Genomic DNA, 27,976 nt, shown 5'->3' with positions numbered 1-27,976 from the left:
TTTTACAATAAACAATTTATTGAATCAGTTTACACAAGACTGTATAAAATTACTCGTAATAACCGGGTTTTATTTTCCATTTCAATCACATAAAAAGTACATAATTCCTTTCAGAATAGTCATTCCATCTGTATATGACAAGGCAAGACTTCATATAGGAAGGCATAACATAGTGATACAGAGGATATATTAGCATCATTTTATATCAGTTACAAACATTACAAAATAAATGACTAAACTTCAATAGCGTGGAGGCGAGTTGTGAGTCTTCCGCCTGAAACATGAATAATGTACAGTAAACTTTAAGTAATATGACTAAAAATTCCAATATTTGGCAAATTTTATTTTTCAAAATGTAAAACACTGAAGATGAATGATCACAGCAACTACAAAAATATTCATCATGCATAGCTTGAATTCATGGATGACAGGTTCCTCAAGTTTTATGATAAGGTTTATTTATTTAATTCCCTATTATAAACCACCAACAATTTACTACATAACATGTAATCAACTTCCATTTTGACCTTAATGGCTCCATTTCACCATCATACAAAGCATGGGCAAAGGGGTGAAAATAAGGAAGTTCACTATATCATTAATTTACTGGCAAACCCTGAATGGGAACATCTTACAAATGGTGAAAAATCCTGCTATAAAGTTAAAATCAAAGACCCCCATACAAATAGGCATTATTTAGCTTACCTCTTTTTCTTATGCTCAGGTAAACTCTCTTGACCACTATCTGACATACTATCAGAAGATGAGGACCCATCGGATGAGGAGGAGGAGGACGAAGAAGAAGAATCTGAGGATGAATCCGATGCCATTCCACTACTTTTCTTGATGTCTATACTATCTGCTACTGCTGCTAAATCTGGCCTCTTTTCCTAAAATAAAAGAAATATTCAAATTCAGAAGCTGTCTAATGTAAGAAAAGTGAAATCAGCTTGAATTTTTCTGTTCCAATTCTCTTATAGCTATGCATTTCAGGCTGTTGCACTTAAATTCTGTTAATTTTCTTCTGTTATCTTCCATATGCATTTTTGTGAACCTTCTCCTTTGTGCTTATAATTTACTTAAGAGAAAGCCACTGAGTCACAGTCATAGACCTTCAAAAAGCTTGCCAAATGGATTTGTTCTTAAATGATGTGAAAATTTGAACAAGGCAAAGTTTCAAAAGTCAGACAACAAACAAGATACAGCAATATCCCTAAAAAGTTATTGTATACTGTACAGTAATTGATCAAATGATTACACATTTATACTTTATTGACTAAATGGTTAAAAATTAAATAATAATAATAATAATAATAATAATAATAATAATAATAAATGCCAAAATGAAAATTTCAGGAATGGCTCATGCTTAACTACACAAATGCACTAACTGATATACTATGATTATCAAGGATAATAAGGCTGTACACTATAAAGCACATACAGTACTTCTTCACTGCCATGCAATAAACTTAATATTAAATTTAGTCATACAAGGTAATTTTTCAAGTTCTTACATTTTCTGATGACAGAATACAAGTAAATGAGCAGTATGAATGATTAACAGAGCAGAAAATGACTGAATAAATCCTAAAAATCATTGGTGCACTTTGATACCAACTGGTTATTATTCTTATAAGTAGTTTAGTGAGACCCCCTAGTCACTGTTCTAGACTATCATACTGCATGAAAGATTTGTTCTTAAAAAGGTGAAGTTAAAGTAGAAGGACAATTAGGTGGCAAATGACCAAAGAGAACAAATAAAAAGTAAAAAATCAAAAAGCAGGCATCTGGGGCCAATGGAATGTAGTAAAAGGACCTACAGTACCATCAGTAGTATACCACAAAATGCACAATGTATGAAGTAGCCCTCTCCTAAAATACTTGCATCTGGTATTTATGGTCAAATCTAAATGTTAAAAGACATTAAATTTTGGTCTTTGTCATGTTCTCAAATTTTTCAGTCTGTTAAAGACATTAAACTAATCTAAAGTAAAATACTCCTAATTTTATCAAAATTTTCACCTTCACTGCATAACTTGCACTCTACCCACTAAAATTAACAGAAGAGCTTACCCTTAAAACCCTCAGCCACTTCTTGGATAACTTTGGACGACCTCTAACTGTTTTGTGCCAGACTATAGGAAAATTTGTACAGGAACAAAAGTTTTGGGTTATGGCAATAGTATTATCTAAATTGATTACAACATGCCACCAACCACCAGGCACAAAAACTGTCTCACCAGGCTTCTGTATCAACTCTAGCTGTGAAAAAAAAAGTTGCAATCATTAATATAATCCTTATTTTCAAGACTTTATAGATCTAAAACTTTAAACTTCACCAGTCCTCACCTAATATTCAAAAGCATTTGAAGCTGTTCTGTTATAAAACAGGTTTTGACATAGGAAAAACCTATTGGTAGCCACTGAGAGTCCACAAAGGAGGAATTACTCTCTCATGGTCACCCCTCTTCCCTGACACCCCATAAGACAGACCAACCAATTACAAAGAATTCTCTTATAGTTGGCACAGTGATAGAATTTAAAGAACTCAGGACAGGAGGGCTCTATCTTCTGTCCTACAATGATTATCTAGGCTCTGCGTCATACTCGCACAGATGTGGCAACAGGTCGACACCATCTCCATTCTGGTCTGTCCAGAATTATGCTCAACTAAGAATTTTATTTTCCAACTTTACACAAGTCAAGCCAAGAGGTTAAGAATAGATCACTAGGCTACACTATAATTGCCTTGCTGTTTTTTCTTGTTTAACACAGTAAGATTTAGCATTAAGGCAATATTATTAGACAATTTTGTTATTGAAACTTATTATACAATGCCCTTTTAACACTGATAGATAATATGAAGTAACTGAAAGGGTAAATCTGGATAACCTAACTTTCTTGTTTACGAAACATAGCCATGTTCATGGTTCCCAATCATGCTTGACTTGCGAGCCTTACTGTTTACTAAAGGCATTATTTCCTTGGTAGTATTTTATAATCAAACTAAAGGGTTTTGTGATATCAATAGTTCCCCAGTTATCCTTAATATTGGGGTTCTTTCCAATTTAAAGGAATACATTCAAGCGGATCTACTTCCAATAGGTATTACTCCTCCAATAGTGATGTCACAGGTGTTGAGCATTTAGAGCCTAGGTAATCGTTGTAGGACAGGAGATAAAGCCACCTGTCCTGAGTCCTTTATATTCTATCACTGTGCCAACAAGCACTGTTCTGGCCAAGACCAACTACATGAGAATTCTTTGTAATTGGTTGGTCTATCTTATGGAGCCCTTGGGGTGGGGGACCATGGGAGTGTAACTCCTCCTCTGAGGACTCACAGCAGCTACACTATCAAAAACCCATTATAAAACACTATCTATCCATTCTTTTACAATTATAAATCGCTATAAGCAGCAGTACTAGTAGCTGTTAATGTTACTTGTCTAGTTCATTTTGACTCATGGCAAATAAAAACTGCAAATGATATTGATAATGAAGCTAACAGTCATTAAATTAAACATACAAAAGCCTAGATATACTGAGAAAACACGATGTCAACAGGTACCACACTTACAGGGCGATACTTTTCTGGCCAATCAGGTTGTTGAGTACGAGGATAAATAACTGTAAACCAGGTTATAGCTTCATCTACTTGTTTCCCACCTTCTGCAGATGTAACCTTAATCAGCTCCTTAGGTGTTTCCGTGGGAAACATGCACCATCTGTTAAGAAAAAAGTTAACCAGTCAAACAGCATATGGATTAAGATTTAATCATTCTGAAATTTCATATGCTTAACTTTTAACTTTCTGAAATTTCTTCGAAGTACAATATAAAATTGACCACCATCATCAAGGTCTAAAGAATACCAGGTCAACCCATGCGCAGGTCAACTAAGGGAGATCTGAGGTAAGTGGGGTTGAACCTTCTGAAGGGTTGAGTTCTGTGACATCATTAGGGATCCCATTCAATAAAGTGCCATACGTAATGTTCATCTTACTAAATGGTTAATATCATTATTTTTCATAAAATATGGATTTAAATAAAATACTACCTCAGAAATTAATTTTTTATCACATCTGGTTATCATACCTGTCGATGAATTACCTCCTATTGATACATCTAACCAAAGGTATGGATATTTTGGAATTAATGCCAACAAAATGCTCTAAACTGCAGGAGAGATAGGGGGTTAAGAGAGGTTGAATTTTCTGAGGGGGTTAAGTTCTGAAACGTCATCAGGGACCCCATGCAGTAAACGGCCATGCAGAATGTTCATTTTACTAAATGGCTAATATGTTTTTCATAAAATATAATTTAAATAATAATACTAGTAACTCAGATATTAATTTTTTATTACCTCTGCTTATCATACCTGGCCATGAATTATCTCCTATTGTTACACCTAACCAAAGATGTGGATATTTTGGAATAAATGCCACAAAAATGCTCTAGACTGCCATTCTCTAGTGTATCCTGAAGGTGTTCATTATCAGGCTTATCTAAACTTTTAGTGAAGGCATTTTCTTTTCCTTCTACATCACAACTGTGAGAGTACTTCAGCAAAGAATGAAATATGGCAACTGTTATCCCCTTTACAACTGTTGCATGTGTTATAAGAGAGCTGTCATTCCCTAAAAAGTGTGATTAACTCTGTGCTTCACTGAAACTGTCAATGGATGCAGATAGCAGGCTCCCACCCGTCATAGATAAGTAAAGAGATGATTGAACCCATCTTGATTTAATCTGTATTTTAATATATAGGATAAACTGATTACGTGTTTTACCATTTTTAGCAATCTAGCAAAAGATTGTAAATCATTAATCCCTTTTGAAACAGGTAGAGACCTTTACTTCCTTTCAGTTTCACTGACTTTGCCATCTGCACCATGCATTCAAGAATTTTATCTTGATTTGCAAAGTTCAGTCCAAATGCATTCCTGGATATTTTTTGTGTTATGCAATACCATGAATCTGCATATAAAATTAATTGACTTGTGGTCTCCCGGTCTTTATCTTGGAATAATCCACTGTTTCCAAAATATTTTAGTGATTTCACAATTGTTTCCTAATTCAGTTCCACAGCTAGCTCAACATTCTTACGCAGAAGCCCTTGGATATCTATATGCTTCTCTGAAAGTTATATGATGTTTTAGATAGTGTTTACTTCTCTTTAGTTCTCTCATGGATCCACTTTTGACAAAATTCCCTTCACTGAACTGGAACTCATGATCAAGAAAATTATTATTCTTTATTAATTTCATAAGTGTGAAACATCAGCAAAGACAAATATTGCGATCAGAGGCAGTTGGATTTGCAAATGCAAAATGAGACAGACTAATGCCTACAGTATTCCACTAAAGGAAATCCTACTGCCTTATCTCCATAATTATATTAAAAAGATTATGTTAACCCTTTAACGCCGAACCTCTATTTACAAAAACGTCTCCCGTATGCCGGCGGCGTTCGGGAGTTAGCGCCGAAGCGGAAAAAAAGTTTTATCAAAAAAATCACAGCACGCTTAGTTTTTAAGATTAAGAGTTCATTTTGGCTCCTTTTTGTCATTGCCTGAAGTTTAGTATGCAACCATCAGAAATGAAAAAATATCATTATCATATATAAATATTGAAATATATGACAGCGCAAAAAAATTTTCATATATAATTTTATACAAATCACGCTGTGAGCAAAACGGTTAAAGCTAATGGATTATTTTTTTTTCTTTGTATTGTACACTAAATTGCAATGATTTTGGTATATAACAAATTGTAAAACGATCAAAGCAACACAGAGAAAATATTATCACAATATGATGCATGAATCCATAACGCCGGACGTAAAAAAATGTGTTTTTTTTTAAATTCACCATAAATCAAAATATTGTGCTAGAGACTTCCCGTTTGTTGAAAAATGAAGCTAATTGATTGAATATTACTAGACTGTAAGTGTTTTAGCTTATAATTGCAGTTTTCGACCATTTCGGTCGAGTTAAAGTTGACCAAAGGTCGAATTTTTTCTATTTATCATAATTTATATGAAAATATTTCAAAACTGATAAAAGCTACAACCATCAGTTATTTTCTGTTGTATTCTACATGAAATTGCGCACATTTTCATATATAAAAGTTTATTTAACGACTAATATAAAACGGTGCAAACATTACGACAACGTGACGAAAGAATTTCTGAGATGTTCGGCCGAGTTACCGCGCAGACGTAAGGAAAATGTTTTTTTCAAAAATTCACCATAAATCGAAATATTGTGCTAGAGACTTCCAATTTATTGCAAAATAAAGGTAAATGATTGAATATTATTAGAATGTAAGAGTTTTTGCTTACAATTGCGTTTTTCGACCATTTCGGTCACGTTAAAGTTGACCGATGGTTGAAATTTTGGCAGTTATCGTGATTTATGTGAAAATATTTCAAAAGTGATAAAAGCTACAACCATGAATTATTTTCTGTTGTATTCTACATGAAATTGCGCACATTTTCATATATAAAAGTTTATGTAACGACTAATGTAAAACGATGCAAACATTACGACAACGTGACGAAAGAATTTCTGAGATGTTGGCCGAGTTACACAGCGCAGAGCGTAAGGAAAAAGTTTTTTCAGAAATTCACCATAAATCGAAATATTGTGCTAGAGACTTCCAGTTTGTTGCAAAATGAAGGTACATGATTGAATATTACTAGAATGTAAGAGTTTTAGCTTATAATTGCATTTTTTTTACCATTTTGGTCTAGTTAAAGTTGACCGAAGGTTGAAATTTTGGCAGTTATCGTGATTTATACGAAAATATTTCAAAACTGATAAAAGCTACAACCATGAATTATTTTCTGTTGTATTCTACATGAAATTGCGCACATTCCACATATAAAACTTTATGTAATGACTAATATAAAATGGTGCAAACATTACGACAACGTGTTTAAAGAATTTCTGGTGCGGATGTAAGGAAAAAGTTTTTTCAAAAATTCATCATAAATCGAAATATTGTGCTAGAGACTTCCAATTCGTTGCAAAATGAAGGTAAATGATTGAATATTACAAAAATGTAAGAATTTTAGCTTACAATTGTGTTTTTTTACCATTTCGGTCGAGTCAAAGTTGACCGAAGGTTGAAATTTTGGCAGTTATCGAGATTTATATGAAAATATTTCCAAACTGATAAAAGCTACAACCATGGGTTGTATTTTGTTGTATTTTACATGAAATTGCGCACATTTTCATATATAAAACTTTACGTAACGGCTAATATAAAACAGTGCAAAAATTACGACAAAATGACGAAAGAATTTCAGAAATTTTCGGCCGAGTTTACATGGATGTAAGGAAAAAGTTTTTTTTCAAAAATTCACCATAAATTGAAATATTGTGCTAGAGACTTCCAATTTGTTGCAAAATGAAGGTAAATGATTGAATATTACTAGAATGTAAGAGTTTTAGCTTACAATTGCATTTTTCGACCATTTCGGTCGAGTCAAAGTTGACCGAAGGTTGAAATTTTTTGTAGTCGACGTACGGTACGTCCACTTGGCACCCAACAGACAATTTTAGTCGACGTATGATACGTCCAGTAGGTGTTTAAGGGTTAAAAAGATACATAAATAGTGGCAGAGGACTCTCTGACCTCATAAGCCAATATAAAGCTTACCTGTGCAGTAGAGAACGCATTTTGGACTGCTGGCTGGAATTGGAATTGGAACATAAAATTTAGGCCGAAGGCCAAGCACTTGGACCTATGAGGTCATTCGGCACTGAAAGGGACATTGAAAGTAAAGAAGGTTTTAAAGGTGTAAAAGGAGGAAAATATTGCAGTTGTACTAGAAAACAATTGTTAGAAGAGGGTGGAAACTAAGATGGAAGAAAGATCATATGAATGGAGGTACAGTAAAAAGAATAACAGTGGTTGCAGCTAGGGACTGAAGGGATGCTACAAAGAACCTTAACTCCTACAGTGCACCTCGTAAAGTTGCACTGCCAGCACTACCCCACTACAGGGTTTGGGGCTGGAGAGGTGACCTGGCATTCTTTAGACAGTGATCATTATTATCTTGCATTAAGTCTTCCCTTAACTGGCTTCTATGCACAATGAACTTCCTCCATTCTTAAGTCTGGTGTGATCTGTCTTCATCCATGCTTCTTCTCCATAACTTTTTGGTCCTCAATACTTGTCTCTGACCAGCTACTTCCATATCTATTACTTTTCACACTAATGCTCCCCATCCATTCTTATCACAAGTTATAATCATTTCCATTTATTTCTCATCTTCTGCAGAAAAAATTTCAATTTCATCAGCAAAATCTCAACACACTTTAGTCTTGCAACACTTAGCAACCAGCCTTTTACAAAATCTCCTCAACTTTTGTAAATGCCTGTCTCCCCACAATGGAGAAGAGTATAAGTCTTTTATGAGTGTCATAACTTTTTACTCACCTCCTCCAGGGTTTACCATCCCACCACAACATGATTCTCCTCTTTGTCCCTCTCTTTACCATTAGCTCTTTTTACAAATTTTGGACATGAAAAATACCTACTTCCATTTACATTTTGAGGGAGATCTTGGCTGTCTCAAAGGAAACCTGGAGCTACAGGAAAATGAAGCCCTTCCCCCATGTCATATTTTATCCACTGATACACATGCTATGGACTTGGTACTTTTTCCCCTCTACTTTAACAAAACAAAGTTCCTAGTTGAGATCACAAACTCAATCAGCATGGATTTCCATATGCAATAGATTATGAATGACAAAAATTACAAGGTAAAAAAGACAAAGATCTCACTGCTACAAAATAAGTGATGCGTGAATATGCACCTTAACACAGTGTTACAATGACAAGAGCAAGTTAGATTACTAAGCCTATAATCCATAACTTGGACTAACTACAAAAGGTAAAATACAAAATGTTAAAATAATGGTTCCTACTTTGATATGAGCAAACATTTATTCTAACATAAGATTCACTGTCCATGTTGAGAATGTCATGCACTAATGAACTCTGGGTCAACAAATAATTTACAATTTACTACTCTATTTCTAAATTCTACCTTTTCATGGCATCCCATAAAGCAAATATACAATGGTACCTAGGCACTCGAATGGCTTTAACTCACAGAATTTGGTATTCAAATGCTTCAACTGAGAAGCATTCTCAGTAGTCGAGCATTGCTTGGCACTTGACCAAACAAACATGCTGCTAGATGAGATGCATTATGCATAAAAGTATCCCAGCTGAAGCAAAGGGAAATGAGTAGGTCTTCCCATAGCTGTTGCTCAGTGTGCAACTCTACTAAACTTCACTGTACACTTTCTAGCTTTTCTTTGTATTGTTTTGGTGTTTTTTGACTTCTTTATATAGCTAAGTCACCATTGGGCCCCAGAAGTTTAGTGATTAGGGCTAACCAAAAAAAAATAATTGGTTAGAACAACAAGAGATGAAAAAAGAACTCATAGCCATAAATTCAAGTGTTCTGTCTAATCTCAATGCTGAGTTTTGTACTGCAAAATCTATGATCTCTATGATACTAAGAAATAAAGAGGCCTTCAACAAAGCTGATGTTGCTAGAGGAGTGAAAGCATTTATAAAATAAAAACCATGAACAAATGAAGAAGAGAAATCATTGCTGACTTGGATCAACGAAAAAGTTGCCAGTGATAAGTGTTTCTCAGGCCATCATCTGTGAAAAAGCAAAAACAAATGCAAGCTATTCCTTTGGAAAACAACACCAGAGCAAGTGCTGATACAAGTAGTGAAGTATTCAAAGCCAGTCATGGGTGGTCTTGAGATATTTAAGAGAGGTAGTGACAAACACGGTGTGGTGAGGCATGGGGAGGCTGCCAGATCTGACAAAGATGCTGCCAAGAAATATTACCCAAACTAAACTGTAGCAATCTGCATTATAAACCTGCTGAATTACAATACTGTATCTCATGTCAGAAACATTTTAAAATGGAGGAAAAAACAAATTTCATTAGACAGGCTTCTAGAAAGACAGACCCAGTGAGTATCAGGAAAAAGAGCACAGACAGAAAAGAGAAAGAACTCCAGAAGCACAGTTACCTGGCATTTTACGGAAGGGGACTCCCATTCCAAACAATAATGTTCCTCCTCCTCCTCTTCTTCCATACCACTCAACATGTGCCATAAACTCTCCAAAGTACAGCTAAAGTGAGAATAAATTTGCAGATCTGCTTTATTTAATCTATTTTTTGTTTTTAGATTTTTCGTGATTTTTGCAAGCTATGCTTGTCAACTTCAAGTTGACTTCTAGCTAAAATGCTTTAATAAGTGTACTTTGGGGTCTGGAACATTCTAATCTAATTTATATTACTACTCATGGGCAAAATTCGTTCAGAGCTAGAACAGATTGGCACTCAAACAGCCTACTGGAGCTAATCATGTTTTTGAGTTCCAAGGTACCAATGTATGTACTGCAAAGGCACCACAACATTAAAAAAAAAAAGTTTTAAACCTATGGCTGATGGAGTCAATACATAACAATAATTCTTAACATAGCAAAAGTATGGTTATAAAAACTCAGTGTAACCATATTAGGCAACATTAAAAAAAATAAATTCTAATGTCTACAAATTAACTGCAATTCTTACCGTTTGTGACCCCGTAAAAGGGAATTCCAAGCACTTGTTCCTAGAGGATCAATGTGAATGCCAGTGCCAGATCGTGCTGGACCCATAACAAACCAGCGGTATGGAGGGCGACGATCTTCACCAGTATACTTGAATAAATCATCACGAAAATACTTTGGAACTTCATAATCTTCTAAGAGCTTTTTGCGTCGTATATGCTAATAAGATAAGAAATATAACAAAGAAAAATATCAGTGTGGTTTTGCTTATGAAAAATAATTGCTTAACAAATGAAGCATAATAAATACAAGGAGAACAGCAAAATAGCAGATATCTTATCATATTGGCCTAAATCAAATGCAAAAAAAAAGTATGAAAGTAGGAATTTAACCATACAGCACAAAAAATTTTGAGAATGAAAAGGAAACCATTATACACTGTATACAAAATTAACCTCTTAAAAAAAAAAAAACAGGCTGATACAAATTATGAATTAAGAGGTTGGTTAATCTTACAATCGCTAATTCTCTCACTATGTTTTCAAAATCCTTAAGGATTAAGAAGTATCAGGGAAAAAAAATGCATGAAATTTGTCATTAGGTATTTTAACCAGGTCACTCAAAAACAGAACAATGAGTTTTCCATTTTCCTCATGGTAAGTACACGTGCCGGAGAAGGCAGAGATCTCATTAAAGCTTTAGCTCAAAATCAGGTTGTAAGTCTAGATCAGCTTGCACTTAGTATTTCCTTGAACCATCGTCCATATTATGTGTAATTCATATTTATGTATTGTGAAATGTATGTTGAACTTTACTACTCTTTCTTCTTTCCCTCATACATTTTATACTTTCCCTGGTAATTTCTCTATATTACATCTGCAATTATGTATACTCTGACAAACTAACAAGAGTCCATCATCTCCAATTATAGATATTGTAGCAAGTGAGGTTTTCACTTGTGAAATACCTCCCTATAACAGTAACAAAGACCACAAGTAATATAGCTAGAAATCCTACCCTCAATCTATAAATGCACCAGAGATGCCATTTCAGATACACCATTCCCAGTAATAGAACAATAAAACAATAAATAACACTGTACTCAAGATAAGAGAATGAAGAGCATATAAACTTACAAAAATTAAAATATTTTGTTTTACCTTTTAAAAGAATAAAATCATTCCTGTACTTAAACAAAATTAGTTTTGTAATATTTCATTTCAACAAAAAAAGTATAATGATAAAGGAAAATAAATCAATACAGTATATGTATACATAATAAATACAAACAGTCACCAAAATCACAATTAACTAAATCAATCAAGACACTCACCTCACCAAAATTGCTATCAAAGATATAAAGAGGACTATCATCTTCAGTATGTTTCGTATATTCTACGTAATATTTCATTTTCATCTTGACACTGTAGCCTTCATTATCTTCACCACATTTAAACTTCTGATTTCGATATTTCTTAGCTAGCCTCTGTAAAAAAACAATCTCCATTTTAGACACACCCACAAATCTGGGACTTAATTCAAATTTATAACATGAATAGCTGTTTCATCTACAAAACAGAGTAAAAAAAAAAAGTGCCACTGGCAAAATGAAGACAATGTTTTCAGTAAAAATAACGACATGATGAAGAAAAATCAAATCATGAATGGACAAAATTTTTCTAAATTCTAAAATCATCTCACAGTATGCACGTTATGATAATAATACTATCAAAACCACTTGGCTGCATAATTCATTTCACAGAACAACAGTGTTGTAAAACTAGCTACAGCAATAATTCTTGTCAACAAATATCCACCCAAGAATTTTGGCACCTCAAAAGTGTAGAGGCTTCATTTGGACTAATAATTAATATTAAGCAATGTTATTTGAACATTAAAAATCTAATTTTTCTAGGAAATTTTTTGTACCAATGTAAAAATCCAACACCTTTTAACCCAAGATTTCCCACCTTAAGGATGTTTTACTACACATTTATCCAATTACTTTCCATAACTCAATACAATAGGCTTCTGAATTTTGTTGGAAATTATAATTCAAAGAATCAAGGAACTAAACATGTTCATTTTTGCAATAAAATTTGCAATGATGAAAAATTTAGTAAAAAAATGAGCAAAGTGAACGTAGAAACAGAAAAAACTGAAAACGGTTAAATATATACATGAAGGAAATCAGCAGCAAGACATTCATGTCCCTTTTTTCATTTGTGTCTTGTGCACTCTCTTCCTGAATTCTGTCTTATCTAGATTTTTCTCTATGCTCTTTTCCACAATTTTATGGCTTTCTTACTGGTTTTTTACCCGATACTGTACTGTGCTTAATCTTTGAAGTCTCAGTCTGTTTTGTAGATGTTGAACGTCACATCTTTAAACAACTTCATTTGTAATATATACATCTCAACATGCTTCTGCTATGAGACTAAGCATCCTTTAATAAGGCAATATGCACAATCTCCATTTTCTTTGTCAGTGTCTATGCTTCAGTTTCATGAAGTAATATAGGCATTATACATCCATCATAAAATTTCACTTGCAGTAGTGCAGGTCTTATACATGCATCATAAATTTTCACTGTTCTTTACAGGGGCACCCTTGTTTACCAGTAGCTTAGTCTGGTAACCTCTTCTCCCTTCAACATTTTCTTTTACTGCTCCCCCAGTACATGCTTCACAGCCCAGTGCATCCAGTCTGACATCCCACCATTACATAGCCGTGTGGATATATAGTGCAGGGGTGAACTCAATACAACTTACTGATATTAACGCAGTATTATAAGAAATGCTCAGGATAAAAATTTATAAAATGAGTACAGCAGGATTTTTAGGTTAGGTTGTGGTGGAAAGGCAGATCTCTTTACTTGGAGAAGACACTGGACTGTACAGCAGGTACTGAAAGGGCAGTGAGCAAGTGGCAACAACAACATGAATGCAGTGGAATGAGTGACAATATGGTAACTAAGTGTCCCATAATTAAACAACAAACATTTAAGACGCATGTAAATGGCATGTAGCTACTACTGCATATAAAACAAGCATGAGAACTTAAAAGGAAAATAGAAATAACAGAAGAGATGTGGCCACATATTGCTAAGATTCATGGCAGAAGTGAGCTGAAATCATACTATAATTTAGGTAGCCTAATTGCATCACGATTTGTTGCCTAGAAGCTGAACATTTTCTTCTGAAAATGAGTCTGTCTACAAGCCTGGTATATTAGGGAATTTTTGGTTGCTAATCACAAATATGACAGTAAAACTGCAGTATACTGCAACTTGACTAAATATCGGAAAACAGATCTCCAGGACCAAGACGTTTTACATACATGAAAAAGACGGAGCAAAGAGCAGTAGTCAAAGCAATAGTAGCTATGGAATTTACAGAACAAAGACCAGAAGGCAGGCCCAGAAAAGAAAGAAAAAGGATTCTACACTGGATATAAATTAAGCAGAGAATGGATAAAACAGATGGGTGAGAATTCTTTTCATATCTACTCTGCATGGAGAAATCACACAAAAATGTTCTTGACAATGTTACCTATAATTGTAACCATGTGTCATCCTATAAAAACTATCATACACCCTACAGATTAGCTATGACATTTGTAATTACAAGTGCAAACTAGTATATCCCATGTTACAAAATTATGTTTATCAAAGTATATCACATGTGCAATTCAATATTTATGATACTTCATATGTTGCAACTAAAACATCAATAAAATGGATATCACAAAAAATGATAAAATTCTCCATATGAACTAAGATAATGGAGACTGGTACTACTGTTAGTCTTTCATTATGCACTGTACCTATTTCTCCTAGCTCTGGCATAAACTATGAATATCAGTGCCAGCAATTCTTTGAAGGCTGAATGTACAATGAAATTATTACATAAAAAAATTCATCTAGTTACCAGAATACTGTATGTGAAGTCTACAGGTCATTATTATGTTTAAACATTCAAACCCACAAACATAAAAATACCTCAATGCAATCAGAATGAACTATATAATTATAAATAAATGCCCCCCTACCTCCAAAGTCCACTTATAACGAGCTTTCCAGTTGTCTGTGATACCCTCAATAACCACTGGCTTGTAGAGCTTTTCGTAACGTTCGATGAATTCTTCAGGTGAAACATCATTAACATGAATGCGCTCAGCACCATCTTTAAAACCTTTGACATTGCAGTCAAATTTATTCTTGTAATCTAAGCGTGTCCAAGCACCTTTTTCTATACACAATTCTGTAAAGAGAAAACAAGACCTGTTTACAAGGCTATTTCCATTACTGTAATGACTACACAGTGCACCCAAATCACTACAGTAATTCTAAAATCTTAACTTAAACAAATTGGAGGAGGTACGGGTTCTGGCCATGAAGGAGTGCTGCCTACTGTGTGGCCAGGTTAGTACAGTACAAGCAATGTTAAAATTATTTTTGTTTAATCCCCAGATACTTAGCTTTCTATCATTCACTTTACATCCGCTCCCTCTGTTCTTTTTCAACAGTGCTGTCCAACTCACCTTTGCCTTAGCACCTAAAATTTCATTTTGTTTAAAAAATCAATTGGGCCAGCCATATGAACCAAGAAATGTGAATAGTGATCAGGTTTCCTGTATAATCCTCACCCACAAACCATGAAAATAGTTCCAACTTACATCAGGAAGATTCTAAAATGTTGGAGAGTAATATAGATAATTTCTGCCACAATTTCCCAAACAACAAATATACAGTATAAACACACTGTACAACTACTGAGTACAGGTATTACCATTAAGACTAAATACAACAGCACATCATGTGAAAGGCAAACTAGACTATTTCAAAAACTTGAGCTTTATACAGACCTTACTGCATTTGAATTTTTTAAAATATTGGTATTTATACACTAGTACTATCTGTAACATGAAAATTGTCAGAACCCACAGAAATCCACATTTCTTCCTCTGAATGAAACTTTCTAATCTTCTCAAATTAATTCAAAATAAAAAACTGCAATCCAAAAGAAAACCTATGTCAAATTGCATTACCTGCAGTTATTTAAGAAAGCATATCATTTTCTCCTACTGTATTTACAACTAACTACCCTATTCTCTCATCAATACTCATGCAGAACAGGTAATTTCTAACAACAATTGAATTTAAATACCAGGAGATCATTTTTCACATACAACAATTATGAAAGGCATGCAAGTAATGAGGAAGATTAATACCTGTAGTAACTTTTAATTTCATATCACATCTAAAAACTGTATCTGTATGAGAAAGACTTCACACCTCAAAATGTAGCTAGGTGATATCTCAACTGTTCAACAATTTATGCAATGCTTCAAACACTGTGATGTTGCATATATCACAACTAAACCCCCAATGTGATGGAGCAAATACAGCCTTAAAAAGCCATAAAAGACATCTTAACTTCTAACAAATTTGACATCAATTCTTACATAAGAATAATCTTCCTTTACTCAATCCAACTGAATTAAGTACAATGCATAAACCTAATTATCTATAAAAATGGTATTTTCATAATAAAATTAAGTTTCATATACTTACCAAGTAATTGCATAGTTATACTTTCTAATTCGCACGCAGCCTTTCATTTAAAAATCATGGTAGCACTTGCATAGTTTAGTGTAGGTGGCAAGCCCCGCCCACTACAGGAGTACTGGAAATGACTTAGCAGACCTCATTCTGTTTGTGCCCTTATGTCCATAAAAGGGGAGGAGGGCAGGCTCCAATTCTGTAATTACTTGGTAAGTATATATGAAACCTAATTTTTTTATGCAAATATTTTCATATGAGTAACTTACTAAGTAATTACATAGCTGAATGCAAAACATTATGTAATGAATTTGAAATAAGACACAGTTGCTAGCACTGAAAAACAATGCTTGTCGCTCCTTATCAGCTAAGAGAGCTATCGCAAGAGAATACTGCCTCTGGTTGGTGCCCATCTTAACTTGCAGTGGCACGGCAGTATAGCTGAGGATCGCCTCTACTTAAGTGGGAGCTTTGCAGTGAAAGAGTATTCCGTTGGCTGGCAAAGCATCGTTAAGTGCCCTTGCCCTGGGTGCAGTACAAAAAAAAAAAAAAAAAAAAAAAAAAAAAAAAAAATTGTCACCTAAACTGATAATAAACACTGAGAGTGGTGGGTGCTCCAGGTACGTCGTAACCCCCAGCTCCTCAAAAGAATTCAGCACCTTACTACAAGGTGAAGAGCTAGAAGGAGAAAATCCTCTGCTTCCTCCCTCAGTGCCATGCCAATTACTAATAATTGTTCCAAGATATTGCAAAAAAAAAAAAAAAAAAAAAAAAAAAAAAAAATTTAAACTGTTTCAATTTCAAGAAAAATTTAGAATGAAGAACTATTACACTTCCCGTGGGCCAATTGCCAAATGGAAGTGCGTGACATAATGAGCTGAAAGCTAATGAGGTAGAGGCCATTCTGGCATCTTAGCTTTCCCTTAACAGACAGGCAAATCGTTCTCCTGATTCTGAGTGTGCCTCAAAAACAAAGTTCGTTGGGGATGAAAGACAATACGTTCATAGACAGAGGGAGAGGAGAGACAGGATCTAGTCAGGACACCTAGGTATGGATGGTCCCCCGATTTTCAGGCTTGCTCAGGTAAAACCTGAAAGCTCAAACTAGACATTTCGCTCACTCTCCCAGAGACAGGGGTGTCTGTCAATTACTTAAGGGAGAAAGCACAGTTCCTCTTTCTTCTTAGCTAGGAAAACATAGCGTTACAACACAGACTGTCTCCCTAAGCAGAATCTGCTCATTTGTCTATACTGTAGTCTGAAGCTCACAAACTCGTTTGGCACTTGCTAGGGCTACAAGGAACAGAGTTTTCTAGTTAAGTTGAGAGACATGGAACGGAAAGATTCAAAAGAAGGGTCCATTAACCACTTGACAGCTACATCCGAATTCCAAGATACAGGGTTGACTCTTTTCTGCCTTGGAATTGAAATGCTTAATAGGTAGCAAAGATCTTGGTTAAAAGGTAAAACTAACCTTTGTGTTTAAATACTAAGCCTAGCATTGCTTTATGCCCCTTGAGGGTGGAAGAAGAGAGCCCCCTTGGCAGTCCTCAGGTATAGGAGGAGTTCAGCTATCTGAGCAAAAGAGGAATTCACAGACAAGACGTTCTTACCGCTACACCATCGTCGGAAGACTGCCCACTATGATTGGAGTACTTGGCAAGAAGACTGACATCTGCATCTTGCAACAGTCTCTGCAGTCGGTCTTGAAAAATTAACTTCTTCCAGGCAAGCTCCAGGACAGTCTGTAAATCTGTCCGAGAAAAGAGTGGCCCAACCTTAGTGGTATCTTTTGAAGTGAGGTTATCTGAGTAGATATGGATTGTGGAAGGAGTCATGGAGGGTCCACCAACAACCATACCTGGTTCAGGAACCATTATTCATGGTTCAGAACAGGGCAAACAGGGTCATTGTCACATTGCGATGCGGCTGAAAACTTGTTCAGGCCTTCCTTGACCGAATTGGAATGCAGAAGGGAGTAAAGGTCCAGGTTGGACCTACTTGCAGCATGGCGTAAGTTGCCTGTGGAAAAGGGTCTAGGATTGGAGAACGAAAAGAGGAGGGCAAAGGTTCCTTGACGAAGCAAACCGGGCCAAAATCGGCCTGTCCCATAGATTCTACAGATCAGCCAGACTAGGAGATCCAAGGTCACTCGGCGGGAAGGACATGCTTCTGACAGTTCAGTGCATCTGCTGGAACTAATTAGATTGCCCTGATTGAGTGACTGGAAAACTCGATTTGATATGCCCATCGCAGGAGTCCGCTGCCTATTTTGAGAGTTTAAACACAAGAAAAACCCTGTAAAAATGCTTATACCCGAGTATTTTAATAGTTTTATCACAAAAAGTGCATTTAGTCATGAGAATATGAAAATACAGTAATTACTGAATATTTCTCAGTGGACAAATACATGAATGGGCGAATTTTCCACAAATAACGGGGAGATACGTTCCACAGAGAAATCCGAGAATATGTGAGTCCGCGAATCGTGAAAACGCGAATACGGGGGATTTACTGTATGCTCGAACAGTCATTACTGTAGGCCCAACCTAATTCGGGGTTAAGGGGATAAACAAATATGTCCAGCTGTGTTTTCCTGTCCCAAATGTTAACAAAGGGCGTTGCAGGCCGTGGAGATTCACTGACTACTATACGGACTCACAGACAACTGAAGGAACTTGCAGATCCTCGTCCCGACTCACAGACAACCATGTGGACTAGCTGCCGACACTGCGGACTCTTTGACGGTCGATGGACACCTGGACATTCGAGTGGACTCGATTATAATGGACTCGTTCATACCACATACAGGCCGCAGACATATATGGAAAACACAGAAGTCTGGGCATAGGCATAACTGTGGGTTTGTCCAACTGAGACAAATCCTTCTGCAGAACAGACACAATTCTCTCAACTGTATCCAGAGGCGAAAATAACGGGGCTGAATGTGATTGTAAGACTTTCTCAGTAGTAAAAGAGCACCTGATTTTTTCTTTTTGAGATTTCAAAGTAAATAGCAGAAATCTTTAAAAAACATCTTGATTGTCCTTACCCACACAGGATAGAGGACTCGGACACAAAACCGAGGCAATGTCTCTCGACAAAAAACTGGAGTCTTCTATCTTCTTAGCTAGTGCTCCTGCTGCCTAAGAGGAGGGAGCTTTCTTCACGAGGCTCAAAACACTGGACATAAATGTCCTCGTCTGCAAAGGACATGATTCCTAGACACTCACTGCCATGGAGGTGGCGGCAAGTATTGAAAGGGGGACCTCTCTATATGTAGATGAATGCTCTCCGTATGGCACTCAGATGCGGGAGACTGATACTGAAGAATTGGTGCCAGGTTATCGGGGACTGGCGCCAGTCACTTGAAAAAAATTGGAGCCAAGCACTGAAGAAAGAACCACAGTGCGTTCTAAAAAAACGGTAGTTGTCGAGCACTAACGAGCCGAGCACTCGGGAATTAGTGCCGAGTGATTCAGAATTGGCGCTGGGTGCACAGGGACTGACTCTGGAAGGCTGGTGCCGGGCGCTGAACTCTTGGCAACTGGCACAGAGCATGCATAGCAAGTCCACGGGTGCTCAGAGACTGTGACTAATGTATGTCATTCAGGCGAGCACACTGGGCTCTCTTGTGGGTGCCTAGACAACGATGAGGAGCGTTTCTTGTTTGATGGGCGCCTGGGTGCCAAATACTGGTGCTCTGGTGAAAAGTACTCCAGTCTGTGCCAGGCGCTGCAATCTGGTTGAGGACTGAGAGAGGGATCTCTTGTCCGTTTCAACAGAATAGGAGACAGCTCATTAATGATACGTCTTTTCTTTATTTGAGACTTGCAGATATGTATTTGCCACTGAAAACATAGGTCGGTAGCATACACAATATTTGCATTATAATATGCTACTCGTAAAGGAGAGTTAATCAACTGATAGCATAATTGCTGTAGCAAAATATGATAAACTTGAATCAGATCTTAACAACAAAACAATAAATACTGATCCTGAAAGCTGTAGGCTTGAAGGCTACTCGAAATCAGCGATAATATATCACCGAAATCCAGTTATCCATCCAGTGAACAATAAACAAAGCTGCTGCAATCACCCGATGTTTACACTGAGCGCAGCAGAAAGAGAATGAGCTTGTTTGCTAAGTCGTTCCTAATATTCCTGTTAGTGGGCGGGACTGGTCACCTACGCTAAATAATCGGAACGCTACAATGGATTTTAAAATTTAAGCTGCCACACGAGTGGAAAGTATAGCAATGTAATTACTTAGTAAGTTACTTATATGAAAAAGTAAATTACTTGAATACAAGGATGACTGCCTAAGGTTAGTAGTGCATTGCATCTTCACTTGAATTTCTGAGGTTCCAATTGCACAACATCCTCAGGGACTGTTCCACAGTCCAACAATAAGGAATAAAGGACCTTTTAAACTGAGAAGTTTGATAGTGACGTAATTTACTGCATATTGGTGCTGCTGTTCAGCAAATCTGGTCACTCTCAGCAGGAAAAGAGGATCAGGGATCAATTGTGAATCTGAAACATCTCTGTTAAAATATAATTTATGAAAAATTGACAAACAAAAGGCCATCCGTCGATGATCCACATCTTAACTCCTAATGTTATGAAACAGAAACCTACCACCACAGAACACTCTACCTAAAAGAGAGACATCTCTGGCGGAAGCAGACATTCAGTTAACAGATTTGTGTGCACAGTGATACCCAGTTCTAAAACTTTAAACTCAAAATCGACTAAAGCCAATGCAAACAACAGAGGAAAGAAAATGGGAATCATCTTACATCATGGAGATGTTTCATTGGTTAAAGCAAGTTAATTCTATTTGCAACCAACCCATTATTATTAACAAAATACCATTTGAAGAGTACAGATTTAGTTACTGAAAAACCAAAGAATTACCTGACAGGAATGAAGGATTAATCTGAGACTCAGTGACTAAGATTAGCAATCAAACCCAAAGCTCTGAAGAAAACAGTCATGCCAGTAATGCTGAAAGCCTGAAAATTTCACTTAAACTAAGAATTGTAACTGCAAGCCCACAAGGTACTCAGGGAAGAAAAACAAAAACTGCACTGATCAAAGTACTGTATAGAGAATAACTCTTTACAGCCCATCCTGAAGGTTGTCATAATGAAAAATTGATAAGGGAACTAAGATAATGAATACAGTAGAAGGAACCTGCTGATCTTCAACTGAATCACATAACACATAAATCATTGCTATTACAGGTTTCTATGTAGGATACAAGCCATAAATATTTAATTTCTAAGAATGGTTTACAAATATCTGGTACCTCTACTGGACCCCAGAAAATTGTAGTTTAATTGCACATTGCTTAAGAACTGATAGAGGAGGTTTTCATTGAGCAGAACCAGTTTGCCATTCATTAATTTCCCATGTACATTCAAGATCACTGACCAAGCATTAAACATACTGTATTCCTGTCCAGGTTTCCTGTGATGCCTTATAAAAAAAAAATATATCCTTTGGCCGTCTTGTCTGCAGTCCTTGGTTCTGTGAAGATAAGGATATAATGTTTATACTGAGCAAGAAAGATTGTCCTTGTCCTGGCAAGTAAAACAGATGGAAGCACAAGGCACATAAACTGATCAAAGCCACCTGGAGTTACATCCTTGCTACACAGGAAAGAACTACTGCATACCATTCCTCTGTGAGGATTGCTATGTAAGGTCCAATGACAAGCATGAATCAAATCAGTATGATGACAAGCCAGAATCAAAGGTTCATACGGAGGCTTAGCTAGACTTTTCAGTAATAATGAGGGCTCCTACCAAAGTATATATGCTATTTTGCAGAACCTTACAGAAAGCCCCACACTTTCAAACTCTCCTGAAGAATCTAACAATTCAAGAGGTTGGGAAATGAAAACTGTGCCTCTGCTACTAAGCCAAGTCTAAGCTGGGGGACCTTCATGAAAAACTACATACAGTATCCAAGATTCCATAGAATCTACAAAGATGAGGTTAACATCGGTATCCCTTCCATCTGGGATGTCTTTTGGGAATAACTCACTAAGAGGAGATAATAAAAAAACCATTCTTGCTTTGTATATGGCAGTCCAACTTGTCACTGGCAAAACACACTAGAGCTTTATACCTATCTAATACTGCTGATCTTGCCCGAAAGAGGAATGGTAATAACTCCTGGGTTGTACAATGCATGTAAGAGGATGGATGTCTTTCATTCTGACACCTTTGAAAAGTACAGAAGCATGTTGGGACTCCTAAGGAAAAGCAGCAGGTGTATCACAGCCCCATACGCCTACTACAGATGTCTGGGTACAAAGAACATTGTGAGGAAGGTCCCTTATCCTCCGGCTGTAACTAATCAAGATCATAATTCATCCTGGTGAAAACCTTGTTTTTTCTTCTTGGCTTTTGTGATGATGAAAGTAGTTACCAGCGAGTAACAATAATACCTTTATTGAACCACCTTTTGGCCCTGGGTAAGTTATTGCAACTGTAACTTCCATTTTATAGTTTACGCCTTGCCTTTCACATGATATGAAGTATGTTGTTCTGTAGCAACCAAGTACTTCTAGCTTGTAATTCTCTCTGAAATCCCAGTAATCTTATCACCAGTGAGGATTCCCTCAAACACTTTGATAGTGGTTGGATTCCTGCCTGTCTAACTAGGTCATAACTGCCGAAGAAGTTCAGAGTCTAAACATGCCATGAAAGAACCCAGATGCTTTCTTGGGGTCAAAGTGGACTTTTCCTTCAAACTATGTATAAATGAGTACCGTACTTTAGGCAGTAATTTTGAATATATTTTGGTGACTACTGATTCATCAGTGCAAGCAATTTAGATTTTAACATACCTTTGGCAAGGGTTGTCCCCTTTTTAATAAGTCAGGTAAAATCTTGATGGAAGGAGTCAGTATTGTAAAATCCTCTGTAGGATTAATGTCTAATGGACAAAACAAGGCACCATATTGTTCCTGCCTTTAAATATGAAAGAGTCCTTGATTCTCCCTAAGCTGGAGGCTCAAACACTAGCAGATGGCAAGCTTGTGCCAATATTAAGGAAATTTGTAGATAAAGATGCCAGCACAAGTTAGCTTATCAAGAATGTGAAGCCATATCCAACCCTGTGCACCCAAAACACTATGAGTGCTGAACTTGGTTAAACCTGAAGGGAAGTTGGCAATGTCAAAACAGAATCCTCCAATAGGAAACCTTGCCACCCTAAGTCACCTTGGCATCTACCAAGCGGCTGCAGTTTGGAGAGCCATGTAACATTCATCAATCATTTACGTTCACAGTCAACCTTATTTCATTGTTAAGGGCCTAGTGTCTTTAAGTCTGGGCCATACGCCCAAGAGAATCATTGTTGGCCCTTGGTTTCTGGTATTCCTTGAAGACTCACCACTGAAAAGGGTAATTTTGGTCACTTGCCAGAGGTTCCCTGAAGGGGCATTAGGTACTCTGGATACCGTGTCACGAGTACCTGCTGTTTCCTGCTTCTGGACTTTGGAAAACTACATCAGCCACTCTTAAACCCTCTTGCTACCTCAACCTGGCAACTGACATTGACCATCAAAGTTTTTCATGCAGAAAAGGAGAACCTGGGTTCAAGTTGTCAATAGTTCTTTCATAAAAAAGGGTGGGTCTATGATGAGGATTATGTCAGAGGAATCTCTAATGCTGTTCTTGGCCTCTAAAAGCTTGGTGCAAGCCATACTGTAGTCCCTAACAAAAGAGAATAAGAAAAAATGTAACTTCCCCATCTTTTTGGCATCTATCAAACAATCAAGGGAGAGATCACTTGGTAATTCCAGCATTTTTGGTCACTACCAACCAGGCTCTCCCATGAAATATGCCAAGCCTACTTTATTTCCTGCTTTATGCTTATGATGGTACCCTCAAACAGCAAAGCAATCCTCAACTTGATTCTTGCCAGGTTGCATACCCTTCATTTCACAGAACACTGGCATATGCTGGTACCTAGCAAATATCTACTTTCTTAACACAGTGGGTTAACACAGTATCATCTTTAGGATTTCTAGTACCAATGGATGTTAACTTCCTCTTGGACTGCAGTACACTGGGAGTCACAAAAAAATCAGTCTCGCACAGTCACTGTTTCTAATCCCCACTGAGGGCAGACTACATTAAACACACTGTTGTGGTCAACATCACAAAAAATATACAGTACTCCAAATCAAAATGCTAATGCCAGGTTTGAAGTCATCAGCTTATGCAAGGAGTTTAATTCTAAGTAAGGTACTTGAAAGATGGGGATAAGGGAAGATGGGGTCTCCATGGATTTGTTAAATTTGTCTTGCCACTAATGACGGTAGGACCCCACCTAAAACATGTCAGGTGAAAATACTTGTTTTCCAACCATTTGTACATTTGTATGTACTGTCTTGCTAGCTTATATACTACTATGAATTTCTATCACTTTTTATCAGTCCTCTGAAGATAGCTTAGTTAGCAAAAAAAAAGCAGACAATGCTCAGGATCTACAACCTTGTTTCATCTCTTCCCTGTGATGTTAGATAAATAAAATCACATGTAAAAGTGATTATTAGCATCAGCTTATATATGCACAGCACTTAGGGTATAAACAAGTGTGTATGTCTAAGAAATATACACTACAGTACTTTGTCTATGTCCCTCTTGTGCGCGTTAATACATTTAGTATTTTAGTACCAGTAAGTGGCATGGGCAGACTTTGCTTTTTATTATTTATATATAACTTGCATAAAATAAAATTATGGGGGTCCAGGTTAAGGTAGGGTTACCTATTCAAATGCATAACTCCCTTCACTCCTTTCTATTTTTTCCAGTGGTTCTCTGGGAATGCAGTCGCTCTACTTTATTACTTAATTTGGAGCTTAATTTGTTTTCTAAATGTATAAAAGGACTGCACATGTAAACTGCCAAACATACAGCTGGCCACCTGCTTCTATGGTTGCCTCTACAAACATGACACTGTAAAGAATATGAGCCAGGACTTTTGGAGCTCAGCATCTTGGTCCCAAAGTTCTTGTTAAATCTTATCATCAATAATCAATATGGAACAAAGACCAAAAACTCAGCTAGATGTCAGAGAAGCCACTAAGATAATGCATGTCGTAGACCAAGTAGAGCCTAGTTCACCATCCAAACCTATGCCACTCCCTAAGGACACCATAACGTACCATCCAAAACCATTAATTAAGCCACATGTCTTAACTACTATTTGATGGTGATTGATACCTGAATCAGTGAAATTCATCTCCTTGTCCATCAGATTTATTGTTTTTACTTGTACTCTAACAACCCTTATCATTGTTCAGAAGCTTGGGTTTTGTCCTAATTCACAGTTTAAGCTCATGCCAACTTATGTATGTATGTATGTATATATATATATAGGCTATATATATATATATATATATATATATATATATATATATATATATATATATATATATATATACTGTATATATATATATATATATATATATATATATATATATATATATATATATATATATATATATAATATATATATATTTATATATATATTTATAAAATATAATCTATATATATATATATAACTTTTTATAATATATTTAAAAATCTAATCACTGCAACGCATATTTTATTGCTTAGCTACTTATTTATGCATATCAGGATGTAACAATTTGAATAAAAAAAAATATAATACTGTAATTGCTTTTGGTTATGGCAAAAAAAAAAAAAAAACAGGTTTCATTTTTTTGCCTTGAAAGCATGACTCTTTTTCCATAGAAACCTATTACCCAATCAGATAAATGAAATATAATGATGTAGAATTATGTCATGACTCCTAACCAATGATTGCACAAGATGTTACAGAAGGGACATCCTTAAACAATCATAGAGGAGCGTAATATTCCTTGAGTACTTGGAGTGAACCACCGCAGTAACTCGATGCTCAGAACAGGAAAGCCCCAAGGGGGGATGAGTGACAGATAAGGGTTAGAGGGCTTGCAGTCATACCGAAACCTGTCATTCCTATCAAATATAGCTGATAAATTATTCTATCCACAGCTTATACCAAATTATTATTTTAACATTTTTTAAACAATACAATGATTTGTTCTAATTCCTTTAGTATTTAGTAGCAATTATTGTAAAGCACAGAGCTCTCTCTCACACTATTCAAACAGTCTGCTAAAACAGAAAATATCTCAATTATTTACTGACGATATAAAATGAATATCTTGCATCCAACACGTGTTTAATTGAGAAAACTAAACTAACTTTTTGTTGAAACTAAATTCTTTTCCATATAGGTCTGACAAATTTTAAATAAATTGCATCACCTGACTGTATCTAGGGTAGTGGATGCTTTTAGTATGGCCCCCCCCCCATATCTACAGTAATACTAAACCATTGCTCTGGATCACCGTAACTTACTGATTATGAGGTCAGCCACCTTGGAAATTTGTTTTTCATATTACCAGACACCACCTTATTTTCAATTTAACCTTGACAATTGGTTCGTAGCCAAAAATGAATTTTTCCACAGCCAAGTATGCCCACCATTCAGATGCTTAAGTTGTTGAAATATACCATAGTAGCCAACCACCAAAGTATTCAGGCACAGTTAAGAAAGAGTACACAGAGCCTGGTCATTGACTAACCAACCTAATAAAATCCTAACCAACCCACGGCATCCGAAATAGCCAAGGTCTTTCGGCCACATTAAGGTATATGTCTAACTTGGTTTCCCTTCTAGCTACCCTCCAATAAATTGGTCAAAGTATGACCTCAACTCAAGATTAATGCATTTTTAACCCTATGCTGCTCTGGTTTAGTGAAGATTACCATGTGAGGTGACTGTCTAGCCCTAACTGACCAGCAGCAACTTAATCAATGACATTCCTTTGTTTAAGCCAACAAAGGAAATGGGATGTCTTAAACCATCCTACTGAAACCGTTCATAGCCAAGAATATTGTATGCAACAAGGTTTATAATAAAAATTACAAATCGCAAAGCCTAAAGAGAATCGACTCAAACAGCAATGTGCATTTGACACCTAAGAAGCCTGGCCTACACCTAAAGTAGTTTCAGTCTAGTCTACTAATGAACTATAACACACCAAGCTACAAACGACTTACATGATCAAAATTATTTTTTGTATTTCTTATAATACTGTAAAATATTAGTGTACCAAAGCAGTAATATGATTTGGCGCCGGCCACACGTAACTTCATCCCCCCACCTGGGATAGCCTGAGATGGTTGTTGGAGCTCAGACCATTCCTTGCGTAATCCCACGTTGACTTCGGTTACTTATAATGCCTAAACCAAAGAATCAACTTCAACAGTTTAAACTAATGTGCAATACAACAGCAACATGAGCATAACTTTAACGGAACTGCAAGCCAATAACAACGACAGAGTAAATGTTATCAGTGTAGGCTACGTGACAAACAAGGCTTTCCCGATGGTGGTGGTGGAAAAGAAAGTGAAAATTTTCGTTTCCGATTACAAAATCACATGTAATCACCTGGACGTGCTTTCTTTTTAGCCTCTCTAACACGTTTCCTGCATCTGTGATCCATTATGAACTTCAGCGGTAGAGGGGTACAAAAATAGAGCTAAGGCTTCTGCTATCCAGCACTTCTATTCATTCTTCACATGCACCAACTGTTTGCACTGTGGGATAATGGTTCTTCACGAAGAATGAAAGTGGGCTAAACTGAATGCAGTACCGTCCATGCATACTTTATGAAAAAATAGCTGTTTTTATAATATTTTAATACAAATGTGTTTTTAATATATATAAAATC

General features: G+C 36.3%; 1 protein-coding gene across 1 annotated transcript; it reads right to left on the bottom strand.

The window, feature by feature from the left end:
• On the bottom strand, window positions 1-27,924 carry PSR (Bifunctional arginine demethylase and lysyl-hydroxylase PSR). The gene is made up of 8 exons (XM_067122161.1): window positions 27,694-27,924; window positions 14,652-14,863; window positions 11,935-12,087; window positions 10,624-10,820; window positions 3,581-3,728; window positions 2,077-2,265; window positions 706-890; window positions 1-274 (listed from the first exon to the last, which is right to left on the bottom strand). Exons 1-8 carry the CDS (start codon window positions 27,746-27,748, stop codon window positions 241-243), a joined length of 1,173 nt encoding a protein of 390 aa, XP_066978262.1. The 5' UTR covers window positions 27,749-27,924; the 3' UTR covers window positions 1-240.
• Between the last annotated feature and the right edge of the window lie 52 nt (window positions 27,925-27,976).

Source organism: Macrobrachium rosenbergii, chromosome 20, assembly GCF_040412425.1.
Source record: "Macrobrachium rosenbergii isolate ZJJX-2024 chromosome 20, ASM4041242v1, whole genome shotgun sequence".
NCBI lineage: Eukaryota > Metazoa > Arthropoda > Malacostraca > Decapoda > Palaemonidae > Macrobrachium > Macrobrachium rosenbergii.
The sequence above is the reverse complement of the archived record's forward strand: the minus strand, read 5'-3'. Positions and strand labels throughout refer to the sequence as shown.

What these genes read in the sequence shown, in the direction of transcription:
- PSR (XM_067122161.1), bottom strand. Translation starts at nt 27,748, where the DNA reads ATGGATCACAGATGCAGGAAACGTGTTAGAGAGGCTAAAAAGAAAGCA. An exon ending in GGCCAGAAAAGTATCGCCCT is followed by an intron (nt 2,266 to 3,580) that starts GTAAGTGTGGTA and finishes TTTTTTTCACAG; the next exon opens with CTAGAGTTGATACAGAAGCC. An exon ending in CCTGAGCATAAGAAAAAGAG is followed by an intron (nt 275 to 705) that starts GTAAGCTAAATA and finishes TTCATGTTTCAG; the next exon opens with GCGGAAGACTCACAACTCGC.